General features: G+C 35.9%; 1 protein-coding gene across 1 annotated transcript in view; it reads right to left on the bottom strand.

Annotated features, from left to right (window-relative positions):
• Positions 1 to 20,567, bottom strand: part of LOC128982792 (protein CNPPD1) — a 96,285-nt gene that overhangs the window by 15,148 nt on the left and 60,570 nt on the right. Inside the window, exon 4 of the mRNA XM_054401799.1 lies at positions 964 to 1,092. Coding sequence (XP_054257774.1) covers positions 964 to 1,092 — 129 coding nt within the window. The remainder of the gene's footprint in view (positions 1 to 963; positions 1,093 to 20,567) is intronic.

Raw genomic sequence — 20,567 nt, 5'->3', positions numbered from 1 at the left:
TAAGGTTTAAGGAGGAAGGAAAAAAGTGTTTTGAAAAAATTGGCTCGTTACAAGGTCATAGTCCTTTTTTCTTGCTGCGGTTTCTGCTTTATCTTCAGGTAGACCTGTGCAGTTTTCTTTTTCCAGGGCAACAACACAATACCATGGTTTATTTGGTTGAAATTAGAGATTATTTCTAGGTTTGTTTAGGCCTACTATTCAAATGTTCGAATATACTCATTAAGATCGAGTCGGGCTCGAATACTAAAGTATTCGTTCAACTATTCAAACTTTTGAATATTCGCACACCCCTAAAATTAAGATAAGCTACTTTAATTAATAATAAAATATTTACTATTCAATCAAAACTGAAATCATAAAATTAATTAACCTCACTAATTTTTATATCTGCACAGAGGGTAAAATTCCGGGAGTAAAATCCCGGGGGGTAAAAATCTAAGGGTAAAAATCTGGGTCGTACATCTACAGTTGCCTAAACGCTAGCTATACGGACAGTGGGTAAAATTCCGGTTTGTAATGCTACCTAATCTAATTTATTATTAGACTCCCAAATCCGCGGGGGTAAAACTCCGCCCACAAACAAACTTCAGAGCGCTCAGGTTACTACATCATAGTGACGTCAACTTTGCCCAGGGGATAATATTCTAGCAATCCCAAAATAACCCTTCACTGCCTAAGAGTTATAACTGAATCATTCTATTACCGAACGGATGACCAGGCCTACTCCCTAACTACAGCAAAAGAAGTTTCTTTATCAGTGAATACGCTGAGTGGTAGTGAAAATTATCTTATATGCAAATTATAGTAAACAATGCGTACCTCCAATTATGTTTAAACATTAATTTAAACTCCACTTTTAGATATACTGTTATGAAGTTTATAATTCTATAGAAAACTACACAGAAATGTCTCATTTTTCAAACAAGTTTTTTTTTATTAAAGCCACTAGACTAAGTTACTCACAATTGCATTAAGGAATTCTCTTTCTAATTGGTTCATTTCCTTCAATTTGAGACCTCCTGAGTACGCCCATTCAGCATTGAAAACTTCATCTTCTTCTCCGTCGTCATGAAGAAATTTGCTTGCAACCATCTGGGAGCATTCAACAATGATGTTTAGAACTATTAATGCCCAAAACGTAAATAATACAATACTATGAATTAGGAGAAATACAACTCATGACACTTGACAGAAATTTTAACAGCATACTTGTTTTCAAGATTTTAAACATCAAAATTTTTTTTACAAAAGCTCGTGTTTGATTGGTTTAAAAATCCTCATATGGTTATTGTTAATTCTGTACCGATTTTGTTGTAAAAAGGCAACAAATCAATACAGGGTAACGCGAAGAACAGTCAGCTGGTTTAAACAATAGATCAGTATAGACCAGAATGCACCACGCACTAAAGTAGGAGGGGGAATAAGGTCTAGCCGGATGGTCACTTGCTTCCAGCAGGCCAGTTCCTATCCAAATCTCATCGTAGCTAGTTCGGTAAAATTGTTTTTCGTTCGTGGAAATTAAATTCATTTCGCGGCGTTTGGTCGGGCAATCTTATTTTTCCTTAAAATCGTACAGCCTATATCCCTAAGGGATATAATTGCCCCGCGATTGGAAATTAGTATCAGTGTCATTGTCAGAAAGTGAAAAAGTTCGTTACCGGCCAACGCAGTTCCGCCATTTGAAAATTACACGTTCGTTTCACGAGTTCAATTGATCGCGTCTTGTAGAATACCGGCTAGTTACATTTCCCAATCCCTTCCCCTTTATTTGTGTTATATTTGTGGACGTCCAAACTGTAAGTAATTTGTGTTATTTATTTGTTAATTTAAGATTTCAGTGAGTCGCACTTTTGTAAATTTTTCCTGTCTTGTTTTGTCATTTCATGTAGAATAAGCACATGTTCACAGGTTCGAATTCAAATCACTGATTTTCATATCCATTCATATTGTAGCAATCCGCTTTATTAATTAGACTGTAACAACCCTATAGTATTAAGAATAAATAGGTAAAAATGTTTTTATAGGGCAATTCAGAGTTATTTAATAAGATTTTTATAGTGTTGGAATTTTTACACAGAGTCATTGTTAATTTTCATTGTTGAGCAAATGGTACAATTATTTTAAAGAGTGTCACAGTCAGTATCTTTTGGGGGAAATAAATTATTATCAGAGAAGGGAGCAGGTAGCTGGTTCGATTGATACGGAAGTGTTGTTGGAAGTTGTGCCAGTTTGAACATAGATGAACCACCAAAGTGCCAAATTAGCTATAAAATAATAAAGCAACATTCTGATAAACATTACTACGATTGAATACAATATTGTTCAATCAGTTGGACTGCGAGACGACCTTCGTTTTTAATCGTTGGCCAACGAAAGGATTTGCTTGGTACAGGTCATCTCAACCATTAGATTAAATACCACTCTTCCATTGATACTTTCGAGATCGGTGTGAAACCGCACCGTACCTCCCCTTTGATAAATCCATTCAACAGTTTCAATAAATTTCCAACTGATTGTGTATCTCAAGGTCATTTTTACTTGAAAGAACACAACAACGACTGTAAACTGAAATAAGTGTATTATTAAATTCTGTGCAATAAACTCCACTTGTTACTCACTTTTAGTTCTCAATAACCTTGGTATTCTAGTATATGAAATAGTATTTAATTGATAAACAAAAGGTAATTCAGTAAATCATAAGCCACTACAAAAAATTCACCTTTTAAGTGCAACACTAGTCACTAGTGTAGTAGTGAGCAAGTAAATTCAGTGTAGAATTAAGACTGGTAAATTGATCTCATTAAAGGTATTACTTTATTGGAAGAACTACAAACAGTGCCAGGGGCGTCCCCTAAGGACCTTTGGGGAATATCTATATTTTGCAGGGTCCACTCATATTTTTCATTAACATCAAGCTTCCACTGCCAAAAAGCTCTGTCTGATATTTTTATTTTCTAGAGTTCTTCCAACCTAGGGGCAACCAACATTTGTAAAGAATTCATTAAAGAGCATTGCAAGGAGTAAATATATTTAAATATAATATTTAAATATATGAGAGTCAAAGTCTGAGTTTTTTTCTTTACAAATAAATGATATCATCGCGTGATCTCTTGGTACTGTTTGTGTCTGTGCGATTCACTGAAATTGTTTAGATTATAAGAAATTCTATTGTTATTGCCATCGTCATTGTGTATTGTGCTGTAATTAATTGTCAATTAGTTTTTGTCATCGTGGAATATTCATTTTGTTAAAGTCAGATATATCACCGTAAATCGAATTATTTTCCTAGCGAAAAAAAATGCACCAACAATTTGGGCCTGGGTATAATACAACTGCGAATGACCGACGTGACCGTATGTTAAGGAGAAATTTAGGGGAATTAATCGATTTAAATGCAACGATCAACCATAACAATGAAATAGTTCCACCAAATGACAATGGAGCTAATTTAGGTAGACAAAATTCCGATTGTCGTTTACCGATCGTGAACGATGACGAACCGTCGCCAAGTAGACAAAATTCCGATTGTCGTTTACCGATCGTAAACGATGACCAACCATCGCCAATTAGACAAAATTCTAATAGTTGTTTAATGGACCTAAACAACCACGAATTGACTGAAATACTATCAAGTACGTCGAATATAAATCAAAACAACAGTCATGCCAATAGCTCATCGTATGTGGATATTCAACCTTCGAACGAGTGTGTGAGAGAGAGAGAGATAGCGAATGCACAACAACGCGCGTCATTTCCTGTAGCGACTGGTTCTCTGACTACTGTTGCCCCGGCCAGTGCCACTGTACAGTCGCAACACACCCTCACTGACCATACCCAACACCCACACCCACACACTCGACCTCTCACATACACTCACCATGACACACACGTACACGCTCACGCATACAATGTCAGTCAATCACTTTCCAAAACTGATCAAATCGTGGTAATTGAATTAATTAATAAATTGAACATAGTCGACGGCACAGATGAACTTGAATTAATTTCATTTCTCAAAAACATCAAACCAATATTTGATATTTCTCCGAATTGTCATACAGAGATCATTAAACTTATTATCCCTAAGGTCAAAGGTCAAATGTTCCAATTGTTCTTAGAAGCAGTATCAAGTAACGCACGCTGGAATGTCTTACACGACGAGATATTACACCGATTTATTCCGTCAATTAGGCGACGAGAGATTGCATCGTTTGAGTTAGATCGACCACAACAACCGAATGAAACTTTTTCAGAATACGTCGATCACATCATATCTATCGCATTCGCTTTAAAATCGTCAATGTCAGAAGGCGAGGTGATTGAGATTGCTTTGACAAAATGTAATCCAACTGTTCGAAGTCATTTTTCGTTCGGTCAAATGCCGCAAAGCTTATTTGAGCTAAAATCATTCGCAAATAGAATCACTAGTTCAATGCGTGCCGAAGAGAGATATTTTGGTAATGCAAATCGACGCCCTTTGATTAATTCGTCGCCTAGGGTTGTAAACCAAACTCGTCATAATCCAACTACGTCGTCAAACGATCTACGTAATAGACCCAGGGAAAGGATCGTAAAATGTTATCGTTGTCAAGGTGAAGGTCATATCGCTAGGAACTGTAGGGTTTCTTTAAACTAGATTCCGACGTTGTCAAGGGCACACAACGTCGAACTGTAAAGTTATCGCCCAACAAAAGCATGCAAGCAACAGATGTATCCGCGAAACTGCCGCTGATTAAGGTATTGTTTGGAAACAATATAGATTGCCTATCGCTGATAGACACTGGCAGTAGTAGGTCATTGATTAGTAAAACACTTTTTAATAAGTTGAAAAGTGCGAATTTGATCAAACAGTCAAGTAAAATTAATCAATCAGTAGAAGTCGCGAACCGTCAGAAGATAACTGTACGGACGGAAGTCAAAGTTCATTTTAAGATAGATAATCTGTCATGGGACTACAATTTCTGGGTAGTTAATCAACTTCCGTTACAGTTAATATTGGGGTACAATTTTATGAAGTTTGCGCGAATGTCCGTGAATTTAGGTGATTCAACAGCGGAGTTTAAGTTTAGGGAGAGTATTAAATCATATTGTTTGATAGGAGAAGGAGAGATCCCAACGTGTGATAAACCCGATCTGGGTGACTCACCGCTCACGGAAGTCGAACGAAATAGCTTCGAAAACCTGCTTCGACAGTTTAGCGACGTTGTCACAGACAAAATCGGCTTAGCTAAGACTGAGCCTTACAAAATTCGTTTTAGTAAGGATATTGTGCCATTCCGACAAAGACCTTACCACGTCCAGCCAGATAAGATGGTAATAATGAGAAATACTGTGCAACAATTACTAGATGAAGGGGTAATAGAAAAAAGTGTTTCAGAGTTCAGTTCTAGCGCCTTCCTAAGACCAAAAAAGGAACCCGGGAAATTTAGATTGGTAGTCAATTATAAAGAATTAAATAAGTTTATTGAAATGGACAGTTTCCCACAACCAGAAGTAGATAAAGTTTTTCCTTATTTTAAAGATGCTCGTTATTTCACTACACTTGATTTGAACAATAGCTATTACCAATGCCTCTTACACCCTGATAGTAGGAAATACGCCGCTTTCAATGTAGGATATGCCTTATATCAGCCTCGTACTTGTCCCCAAGGAATAAAAATCGGCAGCCAGGTGTTAGGACGCATAGTCGACGAAATGCTAGGAGACTTAAAATTTAAATGTGTAATAAACTTTGTCGACGACCTCTGCATTTATAGCGCAAACCCACAGGACCATTACAATGACTTGAAAATGGTTTTGGAACGTCTAAGAGCCGCCGGACTTACGATCAAACCTAGCAAGGTCACCTTGGCAAAGAGGGGCATGCGTTTCCTGTCACACATAGTAAAGGATGGTAAACTGTATGTGGACGATACTAAAGCTGAGGTTATTAGTAATTTTCCTCGACCACGCAATTTAAAGGGTGTACAACGATTTATCGGCATGGCTGCTTTTTATGCCAAGTTCATACCTAATTTCTCCGAAATCAGTAGACCATTGAACTACTTGAAAAAGAAAGGCGTAAGATTCAGGTGGGGTCCCGATCAACAATCTAGTTTCGACAAAATAAAGCAAACATTGTCCTCGCCCGTCGTACTTCATTTGCCAGACTGGTCGAAAAAATTTATTGTGTCGTGTGACGCAAGTGAAAACGCCGTAGGAATTGTCTTGGAACAGGAAATTAACGGCAATAATGTTCCAATTGCTTTTGCCAGCAAAACGTTCTCAGGTGCTCAATTGAAATACAGCATGTATTTGAAGGAATTTGCCGCTGTATTGTACGGCCTAGAAAAATTCAAAGATTACCTTACTGATAACCCATTCATCCTCAAAACAGATTGTATGGCTGTAACATATGTTATGGGTTCGGACAAGACTACTGGTATGTTAGCGCGTTGGAAGCTACGATTTTCACAATTTCCATGCGAAAAAATCGAGCATTGTAGGGGCACACAAAACATAGTAAGCGACGCTCTAAGCCGGATGTTTGAAGTCAATGAACCACAACAGACTAAAACCCCAGCGCCACAAAGCGACGTTGGCCCCGAACGAGTCAAAGTCAACAAACAAAAGCAGACTAAAACTCCCACATCACAAAATGATGTTGTCCCCGAACAAGTTTTCTTTCTACAACACTTCCCTGAAACTTTTGAGTCACTGAGTTCGAAACAACGCGAAGATCCACAGCTCCTCAATATTATAAATAACATCGAAGATGGAATCGACGTACCAAATTATTTCATAAAAAAGGGTATACTACGTTATCAAAAAAACCCCAGAAATCCGTCTAAAATCGTCGTTCCGACTCAAATGAGGAAAATGCTAATGAAATATTTTCACGACATTTCAATATCCGCTCACTTGGGAATAAAAAAGACTATCGGGCGAATCACACGCGAATTCACTTGGGAGAAAATCTTCGACGAGGTTAAGCAATTTGTCAGGTCATGTAGCCTTTGTCAGCTGTCTAAACCAGCTCAAGCGCTAAATATTGGCCTGATGAATTCTAAACCTCCCGAAAGATGCTTTGAGAGGCTGCACATCGATACCTTTGGACCATTAATACGAACCGCAAATGGAAATATGTATGCATTAGTGTGTGTTGATACATTTTCGAAGTTCAGTTGGATTATTCCATTAAAAAAGGCGAATTCCAAAACAATCATTGCTGCGCTAAAAGAAAAAATTTTCACCCAACATGGCTTCCCAGAAATAATTGTATCTGACAACGCATCCATTTTTAAGTCTGAAATGTTTAAAAGTTTTCTATTCGGCTTAGGAATAAAACACATCAATACTTCTGTAGCTAGGCCAAACTCAAATCAGTCAGAAAGAGTAAATCGAAACCTGAAAATAGCGTTAAAAATATTCCATTCACAAACACAAAAACGCTGGGATGAAAATATCGCATATTTAAATATGGGTTTAAATTCAGCCGTCCACGAAACAACCAAAGCGACGCCTGCGCGAATTTTCTTAGGACGAGAAATCAAACATCCATTACAATTGCAGTGGGATATCGATCAGGAAAACGATACCGAAGTCACAGAGGATTGTATCGCGAAAATCGTCGATAATATTAAATCAGCCCATCGCAAAAGTAGCGTCAGATATAATAAAAATAGGAATCCATCGCCGTTCAAAGAAAACGATTTGGTATTATATAAAAGGTACATACCAAGTAATAAAGCCAACGAAGTATCGCACAAATTGACTCAAACATGGAAAGGTCCATACGTCGTAACCAATGTGTTAAGTCCAGTAAATGTCAGAATTGAATTAGTCGAGGATCCCAGTATAAATCGAGTAGTTCATGTATGCCAATTGAAAAAATATTACCAGCGGTAGGCGAATCGTATCGTATTGTTTTGTATGTGTTTAAATGTTTAAATGTGGTAACGTAAAAAAAAAATTGTAATTGTAAAAAAAAAAAAAAAAAAAATATTGTTGTGAAATGGTAATAGTGAGTGATTTCCCTGACAGTGAAAAATCAATGATGTGCAACGGTGTAAGTGTGCTGGGTGACTCGCAGGCCAGACGGATGTGCGAAACATGGACTATGGACGACCCCAGTGTCAACATCGACACCAGTGGGACTCGAGGCGGATGGACAACTACAAACCTATTATCATCCCTAAAATCCATAATGCCACATCTCCGTAAAACATGCTTTCTAATCATTTCTATCAACGACATATTTAAACGAGTCCCCCCAAATCATATCAAATCAAATATCAAAACCATCACAAAACTCATTAAAGCCAGCAGCAGAAATATCATCATTTCAACCCTCCCCCCCACCCTCAACAATAATCCTCAACATCAAACTCAAATCAAAGAAATCAATATTTTCATTCAATCCTTACACAATCCGCCCAGAGTAAGAATTTTACAATCCCACAAGCTATTCCACCCTTTAAATAGTACACGGACGAAGAAATATTATAAACGTAGATATCCTAATGGAAAAAGGGACATTGTTCACCTGTCACGAGAAGGTTATCGCCTGCTTATCGCATCACTGACAACACTGCTATCGGACCATTGTTGAGCGCTGGCCCACCCCTCCCCGCTGCGCCGCTGACTCACCACTACAATGGACTACTACGCTGCCGACCAACAACAATGTACGAGCCCAGCTGTTCACCACTTCTGACAACACACTCTGCGGGTGGTCACCTTGGTGATACACCAAAATGTTATTCTGTGCGCGGGATGCCTTTGTGTGTTCAATGAGGGAAATGATCAGTTGGTGTCCTTGTTACAAAATAGATCATTGTTATAGTTTAGTGTTATCGTTACCATAATTTGAATTGTTGTCGTTATTGTTGATTGTAAATTGTAATTGTGTTCATGTGTATCGTCGTGGTCCACCGGCTAGACCAAAATGCTCCGAGGTAGTACGATAGGTTGGACTGTCCTAGGCCGATCACGGATCATTTTTTTCTGCTAGGGGGCATTTTGTACCGATTTTGTTGTAAAAAGGCAACAAATCAATACAGGGTAACGCGAAGAACAGTCAGCTGGTTTAAACAATAGATCAGTATAGACCAGAATGCACCACGCACTAAAGTAGGAGGGGGAATAAGGTCTAGCCGGATGGTCACTTGCTTCCAGCAGGCCCAGTTCCTATCCAAATCTCATCGTAGCTAGTTCGGTAAAATTGTTTTTCGTTCGTGGAAATTAAATTCATTTCGCGGCGTTTGGTCGGGCAATCTTATTTTTCCTTAAAATCGTACAGCCTATATCCCTAAGGGATATAATTGCCCCGCGATTGGAAATTAGTATCAGTGTCATTGTCAGAAAGTGAAAAAGTTCGTTACCGGCCAACGCAGTTCCGCCATTTGAAAATTACACGTTCGTTTCACGAGTTCAATTGATCGCGTCTTGTAGAATACCGGCTAGTTACATTTCCCAATCCCTTCCCCTTTATTTGTGTTATATTTGTGGACGTCCAAACTGTAAGTAATTTGTGTTATTTATTTGTTAATTTAAGATTTCAGTGAGTCGCACTTTTGTAAATTTTTCCTGTCTTGTTTTGTCATTTCATGTAGAATAAGCACATGTTCACAGGTTCGAATTCAAATCACTGATTTTCATATCCATTCATATTGTAGCAATCCGCTTTATTAATTAGACTGTAACAACCCTATAGTATTAAGAATAAATAGGTAAAAATGTTTTTATAGGGCAATTCAGAGTTATTTAATAAGATTTTTATAGTGTTGGAATTTTTACACAGAGTCATTGTTAATTTTCATTGTTGAGCAAATGGTACAATTATTTTAAAGAGTGTCACAGTCAGTATCTTTTGGGGGAAATAAATTATTATCAGAGAAGGGAGCAGGTAGCTGGTTCGATTGATACGGAAGTGTTGTTGGAAGTTGTGCCAGTTTGAACATAGATGAACCACCAAAGTGCCAAATTAGCTATAAAATAATAAAGCAACATTCTGATAAACATTACTACGATTGAATACAATATTGTTCAATCAGTTGGACTGCGAGACGACCTTCGTTTTTAATCGTTGGCCAACGAAAGGATTTGCTTGGTACAGGTCATCTCAACCATTAGATTAAATACCACTCTTCCATTGATACTTTCGAGATCGGTGTGAAACCGCACCGTACCTCCCCTTTGATAAATCCATTCAACAGTTTCAATAAATTTCCAACTGATTGTGTATCTCAAGGTCATTTTTACTTGAAAGAACACAACAACGACTGTAAACTGAAATAAGTGTATTATTAAATTCTGTGCAATAAACTCCACTTGTTACTCACTTTTAGTTCTCAATAACCTTGGTATTCTAGTATATGAAATAGTATTTAATTGATAAACAAAAGGTAATTCAGTAAATCATAAGCCACTACAAAAAATTCACCTTTTAAGTGCAACACTAGTCACTAGTGTAGTAGTGAGCAAGTAAATTCAGTGTAGAATTAAGACTGGTAAATTGATCTCATTAAAGGTATTACTTTATTGGAAGAACTACAAACAGTGCCAGGGGCGTCCCCTAAGGACCTTTGGGGAATATCTATATTTTGCAGGGTCCACTCATATTTTTCATTAACATCAAGCTTCCACTGCCAAAAAGCTCTGTCTGATATTTTTATTTTCTAGAGTTCTTCCAACCTAGGGGCAACCAACATTTGTAAAGAATTCATTAAAGAGCATTGCAAGGAGTAAATATATTTAAATATAATATTTAAATATATGAGAGTCAAAGTCTGAGTTTTTTTCTTTACAATTCACAATCAATATTTCTCAAAATAATCAGACCATATTTTTGAAGCAACTTTTGAACATCACAAAGAGTAAATAATATTTGTATATATAAATATGTCAAATATGTCTACAAAACAGCTGAGAATTAAAAAAAAAAAGTGCAGTGTAGATTTAAAAAACAACCATTGTGATAATAAATAAATAAATAAATAAAAAGGCCTTTATTTACAAGCGAGTTTCATATAAATGATTTTCAAACTTACTCAAGTCAAACTAAAACTAAACTAACCTAATATATACAGAAATATAATATACAAAATAACTACAAAGAAAAAACATTTACAATTTGCATTTGTTTTTCTGCATTGCGGCCCTGAATGAGCCATACGATTTGGAGCTCTTTATGACCTGAGGGAGGCCATTATACAACTGCGGGCCAAAATAAGAAAATGACCTTCTTCCAACCTCAAGCCTCACTTTAGGAAAGTGAAGCCTGCGGTCGGAACGAGTACCACGCAGGCAGATCTCCCCCCCTGTACTTAAGCCTCTCACTGAGGTACTGAGGCTCTCCCAGCGTGAGCACTTTGTGGATAGGACAGGTGTTGTGATATCGATGACTATCCAAAGTACACATTCCTATTGATCACCTGGTCGGATTTCTCTACAAACGAGTCATACAAAATGCTACATAAAAGTGGCTTAGTGATTGTGGATAACCAAAATCTTGGATAATAAAACCCAGGACCGGCTTACTGATTTGTTTTGATGTCTCCAGAGGCCAAATATCTCACTAATCTTACTAATATTATAAATGTGAAAGTATGTGTGTTTGTTTGTTGGCTTGTTTGTTTGTTTTAAAGTTATATCACGCGGCTAGGCCTCTTAGACTTTTACCTGGGCAAAATTAATAACAAAGCAAAACCAACTGGAATGTGTTAGGCATCCATCCCTTAACATTTTGTGAAAATTCCCAACTTTTCCCACTGTAGCAAAATCCGCCATCTTGGAAAATGGCGGACAATCTATAGAACACTGCAAGGTTCCACTTAAAAACTTATTGTTGCCAAACCATTCCATCTACAAAAGTGTAGTTAGTCTTAAATTCTTCGCCATAATATTACCTACAATAAAATACCATATTGTATAATAGTTTTATGATTTTAATAGTGAACAAACAAATTAAAATATATCTCCAAACAAGCAAACTAAAACACTTTATGTATTCTCCGTAAGAATAACATGGCAACTTTAAATTTACAATTCTTTGAATTATCTCCGAAACCAATACCCGTACTCCACCTGACATTTCGAACTCATAAACAATGCTTAATATTGTATAAATGGACTTAAATGTGATAATTTGCATACTACATCATCAAAATACAATTAGTAGGCTATTGCGCAATCATGATAATTCTGCTGTGTAGGCTACTGCTACGCTGTTTCAGTCGTAAAATACACCGATAAAGATAACAATGACATAAAAACATCGCTCTTTTGTTCTCTTTGTTCTTCTATTCTTTCTTGAGTTTCTCTTCATCCACCCATTCAACAAGTTGCCATGGTTACTAATCACCCAATTACAGACTACTAAAGTTGTCATAGTTACCAAATAACCAATCACAAAATGTTGTGACAAAACAAGCGCACAGCAGACAGATGTGTAGGTCTAAGAAGCAGACGATTGTCAGTACAAAAGGATAGCTTGACCTTGAAGCTTTGTTCAACATTTCTTTGTTTTGCTTACATTTTATTTTTGTCAAATGAACTGTGATTTTTCAAAAACAATAATGTGGGAGCCTACAGCATATAAATAATGGGCAGACATAGTTAAATATACAACAAATTTCAAGTCATTAGACTAAAAAAAAAACACATTTAATAAAACTTTCTAGGTATTTTTCTTGGACAATGAGGTTATGTTAGTGGAAGCCTATTGTGTCGGCGGCACGGTCGTACCAAGCGAGGAGCCGGACCATCCGAGGTCGGATTAGTGAGATACTACTGTATTAGATAGATGCAGTACTGTCATGTTGTTGTCAATATTTGTATAGTTATATGATTATCTGAGACTAACTGTTCGCCGACACAATAGGCTTCCACTAACATAACCTCATTGTCCAAGAATAATACCTAGAAAGTTTTATAAAATGTGTTAAATGTGCCGTTTTTACCATTTAAATGTCCGTGTTCGTGTTATGTATGTACTTTGCGTGCAATGACGATCATCATATTAAGTGACCACCCTTTTGACATCCTTGACGCCTGAAGGTGACTTTGTAGAAAGTCGAAACTACTGTCGGGGAAAAAAGTTTAGACACTCGAGTTTGGAGCTCTACAGAAAAGTAACCAACTAACTTAGAAAAACACGTAGTATATATAAATTTTCGTTGTTTTATTCTACGCATTCCTGTGAAAACAAAAATTTTTTAGCTCTTTTAAGAAATTTTTTATGACAGTCGGAAGGTAAAAACTGCCTGTTTTTAGAGTACCAAAAACCATCTTATGACTTTGAAAATTCGCACAATGTAAACTAAACGGCAGAACTTTATCAAACTTTAATACAATATGGGCACATATATAATGAATAAATTTGTGTAGTTTCAAAATTTTTACTCTACCCAAAAAGTTTTTGTTGTAACTTTTGTAAATTTACTTTTTCTCAAAAACGGAAAACGCTAGAAACAAATTTAAAAGCTTGTTTTGGAGGTGATTGGTTTTGTATTAGAAATATTGATACTGCTCAACCAAATTGTTACGCATATTATTTTAATAAGTTAACATTTAATTTCGATAGTGCAGAGGCCGAATACGGCACTTCCAGACCGTCACCGGCTCTGACTGGGCGCATACTCCGTACAGTGTTGCCAAATTGAACACCTGGACACTGAGCAGCGATGGGCTGCGAACTGTTGGGTCAAAACTGAACAGCAGTTATTAATTATTAACCATTTCCCACCACCTTTTCTAATAAGGGCTTTGAACCTCCATCGTCACTCCCACACTTCTAAAAAAAAAACATATAGCACTGACAATCATTGCATATTCCGAATCTTACAATTTAGATTTAGCACCTATATTTGGGGTGGTAATACTTTCGACCCTTTGGAAGAATGTAAAACATGATATTTCATGTGAGTCACTCAGTGACACACACTGCGTGAATCACCTTACGCTCGGTCAAGGTCCATCGTGGCAACACTGCACTGGATTCCTGAGCGGGTGATGGCATCTGCACCCCTTGCAGGCGCGAGATCATCCAGTTTTTTGTTAATTTATATAAATAAGATGCGTAACAGTTTGGTTGAGCAGTATCAATATTTCAAATACAAAACCAATCACCTCCAAAACAAGCTTTTAATTTTTTTTCTAGCGTTTGCCGTTTTTGAGAAAAAGTTGATTTACAAAAGTTACAACAAAAACTTTTTGGGAAGAATAAAAATTCTGAAACTACACAAATTTATTCATTATATATGTGTCCATATTGTATTAAAGTTTGATAAAGTTCTGCCGTTTAGTTTACATTGTGCAAATTTTCAAAGTCATAAGATGGTTTTTGGTACTCTAAAAACAGGCAGTTTTTACCTTCCGACTGTCATAAAAAATTTCCTAAAAGAGCTAAAAATTTTTTGTTTTCACAGAAATACGTAGAATAAAACAACGAAAATTTATATATACTACGTGTTTTCTAAGTTAGTTGGTTACTTTTCTGTAGAGCTCCAAACTCGAGTGTCTAAACTTTTTTCCCCGACAGTAGTTGCGACACTTGCAACAATTAGAATTACTACGAAGCAGGTATTTACACCAATTTCAAACATAAACTGTATTTACCGTTACATTTTTTAATCCTTGGTGATTTAATAATCATATTAGTTTTGTCTACCCACTTTAATGCTCAATATATAAAAATAAAGTTTTATTTATTATTTTATTAAAAATAAATCCTTATTGGCATTACTACCTCTACGAGCTAAATTAATAATTTATGTTTTATAGTAGGACAACAAGGCACAACAATATTTCTAAAGTTTATAACAGCTAATGTGAGTGTTGCTAAAATTCTGAGTGAAGATAGAAGGATTTATGATTTAATTTAAAGAAGATTGGCTTTAAAAAATTGTTCATTTAAATTTAATAATTAGTACTTTTGAAACTTCTTGATTGAAATTTAAAATTTCCAAAATAAAGAAAATACCCCCACCGCAGCAAACCTGCTGACTAAGCGAATTTCCATTTGTCAGACTGATTTTCAATTAAATCTATTTAAATAACATTAGGTTTAACGAGTACCTAGGTTTGCTGCTACAAGGAAACTAAAAAAGTGTGTTTTTAGTAAAATATCAATAGCTTAGTATAAAATAAAGAAATTTGCCAAGTTTGATCAAAATATATCCATAAACAAGAAACGACAACATTTTAGAATATTCTCCATAAGAATAGCATGGGAATTTTAAATTTAAAATTTTTTGAATTTTCTCCGTTACCAATAATAACCGTACAAAAACACTTTGATATACTAAATTGTTTGTTTTTTTAAGCTCTGTAACCCTTTCTGTGCTAGGCCGTTAATCCGTATTTCGTAAGACTTTTTTGTTTGCCTTTTAATTCCATTACCTTTTGTTGAATTTTAACTGTATGGTTGTCACTATTTTATTAATTAGACTAATTTTGAATAATAAGAAAATAACAAATATAACACAGAATAGTCCGGGTTTTTGTAGTAAACATTAAATAAAATTTTGTTTTTGTTGTAAATTTTCAAGTTTTCTTATAAATTGTAATGTTCTGATAGCATTATTAGAAACCAAAATCTCATAAAATCTAAAGACATCTAGTTTACAATGTAATATTGAATTTAACCTTGATGTGTAGTTTGATAAGGTTATTATAATATAGCCATTTTAGGAAGAAAAATGTTTTACAGCAAAGCCTCAGTAACACAATTTATGATCACTGTTGTGGTTTAACTGAAAAATATCATCCAAAGTCTGTTACTAACTAGAGCTGCTACCTTTAACGCATTGAACAACCTGCTATAGCGCTATCTGTTCGCAATTGTTGGCGTCAGCTTAAATACCAGGTTTTGACACCTGTCTCCAAGCACAGATAGCCGGGAAGGCTAGGGCGTGTGTCACTTGGCCAGTGGTATTTGTCTGCTGGGGTTCGATTCCCGTCCTGGGTGGCAAATAATTGGTGACCTGTGTGTTTTTAGCGATATACTACAACCACCTATAGTAAGGTGTTCATAATCCTTGGTTTAGTTTAGACAAACACCTCGACTCATCGGATTGGACGAATCTTTTAGCTAAGTGGTTGTTGTGTATCCTATGCACATGAAGGTCACCAATGGCCGTTTTGCCACTTTTTGTTAAAATGACCTTCCTCTCTATATCCCATAAAGATTTTACTAAACGCCTATATATCGTCGCATAGCACTCAAAGGGTTAAAAAGGTCTAGAGAGAAATTGGGAAATTTTGTGTATGAGGGTTATAAATGAGAAAAACCAATTTTTAAACCATAAAACCCCCCGTAAAACCAAGTTCCCATGGTCCGATCATGCTGGTTCGCGAACTCATTCCAGTTTATCCTACCTTATACCTTTGAACCAAATTTCATCAAAATTGGACAAAAATTACTCAAGATATCGCGTTGTTGGACACACACACACACATACATTATATTTATATATAAATTTGAACGAATGGTGTTTTTGGCCTCTGGGGATATCAAAATGGAAAAGTAAATCGGTCCCGGGCCTAGGTCTTACCATGCCACCTACGGTAATAGCTACTTCCCTATAGGGAAATTCGCTAAAAGATAAGTAAATAAGGTAAATAATGTATGTGGAAATGTGTACTAATTTTTTCCCATTCAGCCTACACAAGATTTAAAATTAATCAAAATGGCGGTTTCCACTACTTACCAGACCAAACGTGTCTTTAAAGGCCATAAATGTTGAATTTTGTTTCTACAAGCGTTGGCTGGTGTGTAAATACTTTATACAACAGATGTAAAATTATAAAAAGATCAAAATGTTTATATTTTGTGTCCTCTTCCCGTTGAAAAGTACGGGTACAACAGCTAGTAATGTTATAGTTCGCTTGTTTATGAATATAATTTGATCAAACTTAGCAAATGTATTTATTTTATAGCAGCCTACAGTAGAAAGAGTAATTATCAATTGAGATGTGTATAGGCCTAGTCAACGATATCACCTTCCAATTCCATCGCATACCTGCCTCTTCCATAATCAATATCACCACAATACAATTACTCATACTACATATACACAATTTCCAGTAGGTCTGAATAGAAACTCCCTAAAATAAAACAAAAACATCCAATAAAATTCACAGTACACATAATTATAACGTTGGTGTCCTGACATCATTAAACGAATCGTCTACACATATCCTTTATATCAATTTCACTGCATCAATTGCTAAATAAATAAGTGTAAACAAAGAAAAGTAAGAACAACAACATATAGTTTGTTTTGGTAAACAGCTGAGTCAAAAATAAAATAATATTAATTTAAACAAAAGAACTGGTCACATGTTGAAGGAATTTAAAACGTAAAACACGCTAGTAAAGCTAGTGACGTAATTAATTGTCTATGTTTATTATCCATTCCGTTATTTGTCTAATATCCTTAATAATTAAACCACCCTCATTGAATTAATATACACCGTAATTCCCCATATTCATTTATTTAAACTATAAAATATTCAGCGCCTCCAAACATAACCACAACTAAACACACGCCAAACAACTTTTTAGATTTCATAAAAGGATGGTTAGTCTAATTTTCTAGGTCAATGATGACGTTGTGCTCAATCTATGTCATTCATATCTGTATATCTTTGGATAAAACCCGTCTGAGTTGTGGTGGTAATTTAAAATTGTATTCCTGAGGATTCTTGATCTCCTTCTTTATGACATCAATATTTCCGGGCCTATTCAAACAAAGTTTAATCATTCAAAAAAAATGATTGTAAACAAACCAAGATGAATTAAAACGTGTAAAAAATGGATTTTCCTACCCTTTCCTAAAAAAGTTTAGCAGTATAATAATTTGCATATCCTTTTTTTAAGACTCGTGTACAGAGCCTTGACTTGTATACATCGATGGTGTTACTTTTCTCGGTGGTCTGATCGAAGATTGACATAGCTGCTTTAAGAATCTCTCGTTTTGTCGGATACTCAGATTCGAGAAATTCAAGTATAGATTCACCATAATCCAAGTACTCGTTTTATAGGAAGTCGAGTATCGGGCATCAAGTGTTTGGCTTGGCTGGTTTTCTGGTTTTCAGGAATTTTCGAAATACTTGTTTTGAATTAGACATCCAGTTACAAATTTGGAACCCTCCAGCTCTATCTATCTCAATTATTTCTTGAACAAGTCGTTTAGCTTCCTCTTCTGTGTCGGTCGAATCTAGCAGGTCGTCCATATATTCTTTAGTCAGTATAGAATTACTAGCATCAGGATACAAAGATTGAAACTGTCTTGCATTGTGGTTTACAACAAACAGTGCAGAGCTTGGTGAACATGTTGCTCCAAAGGTTCATTGCTTTCATGATGTAGGTATCTGGGGATTTAGTTTTGTCTTTTCGCCACAGAAATCTTTGCGAGTCAACGTCTTCATCTCTTATTCACCTGGTGAAACATCTCCTTTATATCCCTCACGATAGCAAATTTTCCTAACCGGAATTTCAACAGCACAGATGGAAATGGATTCAAATAGTCAGGGCCACTGAGTAGTGCATCATTGAACGAGACTCCGTGAGATTTAGCAGCAGCATCAAAAACCAATCTTATTTTGTTAGGTTTGATCGGGTTCGATACTCCAAAGTGGGATAGATAGAATGTTCGACCTGTTATGATAGCAGCTTTTTCAGGGCTGAATTTTATAATATATACTTTTTCCATATATTTGTCAATCTTGGTTGTATAAGCCTCTTTAAATTCCAGATCATTTTCCATTTTCTTTTCATGAGTACTAGCAGTTACCCGGCGCGCGTTGCTGCGCTAACAAAATACATCTGTCTATGTGAAAAGCATGTTTTTTTTCTACATCTAATCAGTTGATAGTCAGGGATTGCCCTAGTGCCTTATAATGGTGATTGCAAAAATAAGACACTAAGGAAATTGTAGTTGATTAAATTCAGAGGGTAATTCGGATGATATCATCAGTATTCTTGGGATTAAGACTATTTCTCCCTTAAACCTACCAATGATAATTTTTGCTTCAATCAATTTTGACGTCATTTTTTTAATCGTTAGTCTGGTAACGTCGCACTGCTTCGGTGGATTTAAGTTTCGCATTAGTTTTATTGGAGTTCCTTCTTTTAATGACAGTAATGTGGTGGATTAATTAAAAATTGAGAGGCATTTGAATATCCGAGATAGCACGCACGATTATTATTCACTTAATAATTTATGTTATATTGTGTGGGTATAGAACGAAAGATAAAAATATTAAGACATTGTCATCCCTTTTATTGTTTATAATAGGCCTACTTTGAGAAAGGTTTTTATGTTTTTAATATTTAACATTGGAGATTTTAAACGTTGTTGAGTGCACAGGTGTGCTGCGATTGGGGTTTAATACAATTGGACTTATTCAAAAGTAAAATAGTTTCCTGTGCTGTACTCTGTAGAAACACTGTGGCACTATTTCAATTAATACAGAATGTTGTGATTATTCAAACCTACAAAACAGGGGTCTGACTTAGGGGAGGTACAAATGAGGCATTAGTTCAAAATTCCTCCATGAACAGCGCTGTAGTAGAGAGCACTTTGGCAATGAAGGTTTACTAATACTAATCGCAAAAATAGTTCTGTTCATAAAATAAAATTATAAATGCCTCAAATTCAATTTTATAATTTTTTAAATATAAAATTAAACTATCATAACCTAACCGAACTAACCAAACTTGCTGATAATGAAATAATATACAGTAGGCTAAAAAATGTTTAGTAATGAAAAAATAATTCTGTTTATTAAATAAAACTAGAAATTGCTAAATTAAAATTTTATAATGACTTATAACTTATAATAAAATTAAACTGTCATAACCGAACCAAACCAACCAAACTTGCTGATAATGAAAAAATCTTGGACAAAAAGTTAGTGCTACCAGCGGGATTCGAACCCGGGACCTTCAGCATATCAGCCCAGCACGCTGACCACTAGACCAACGAGGCCGATGGCCACTGACCGTATTGTTACGGTAATGGCGTTCCTTCAGCTAATAAGAAGTCCACAGCTGTCATCGTAGCCTCTTCTATACCTCCCCTGAGTAAATACCACAAAACAGTTGGTGAAAGTAAACATCTGCTTTTAAATTATATTTTATTTGTAAACATTGTAGATCAAAAAGTCTGACATTGGCCCACTTAAAACCCTCTGGGGCAGAGCCCTTTTGACGGATCTGCACCAAACTTCACTCGAACCATCCTTGAAAGATGTTAAATAATGCCTGAAAGTTTCATTACAATCTGTCAAGCAGTTTCAGAGTCCATAACGTATATACACACACACACACACATACATACATAGTTCCTCTTTTATAGATATAGATAGATTTATCTTTTCAGAGCATTGTCATAGCTTGGACTCTGGACTCGCTAACCCCATGTTAAACGCCCTATCTTCAAATTTGGTCGATGAGAGGAACTCACTAACTTGTTCGGTTTCGGAATTGGCTAACTCCGGAACCCGCTAACCCGATCTAAAGCCGGGTTAGCGAATTCCGTCCTCGTACGGAAGTCGCTAACTCGGTCCCTCGGCGGAAC

This window comes from Macrosteles quadrilineatus, unplaced genomic scaffold, assembly GCF_028750875.1.
Source record: "Macrosteles quadrilineatus isolate MER2022 unplaced genomic scaffold, UCM_ALF_1.0 Scaffold_1__1_contigs__length_201487025, whole genome shotgun sequence".
Lineage (NCBI taxonomy): Eukaryota > Metazoa > Arthropoda > Insecta > Hemiptera > Cicadellidae > Macrosteles > Macrosteles quadrilineatus.
Note: the sequence above shows the minus strand (reverse complement) of the source record. Positions and strands in the feature narration are given on the sequence as shown.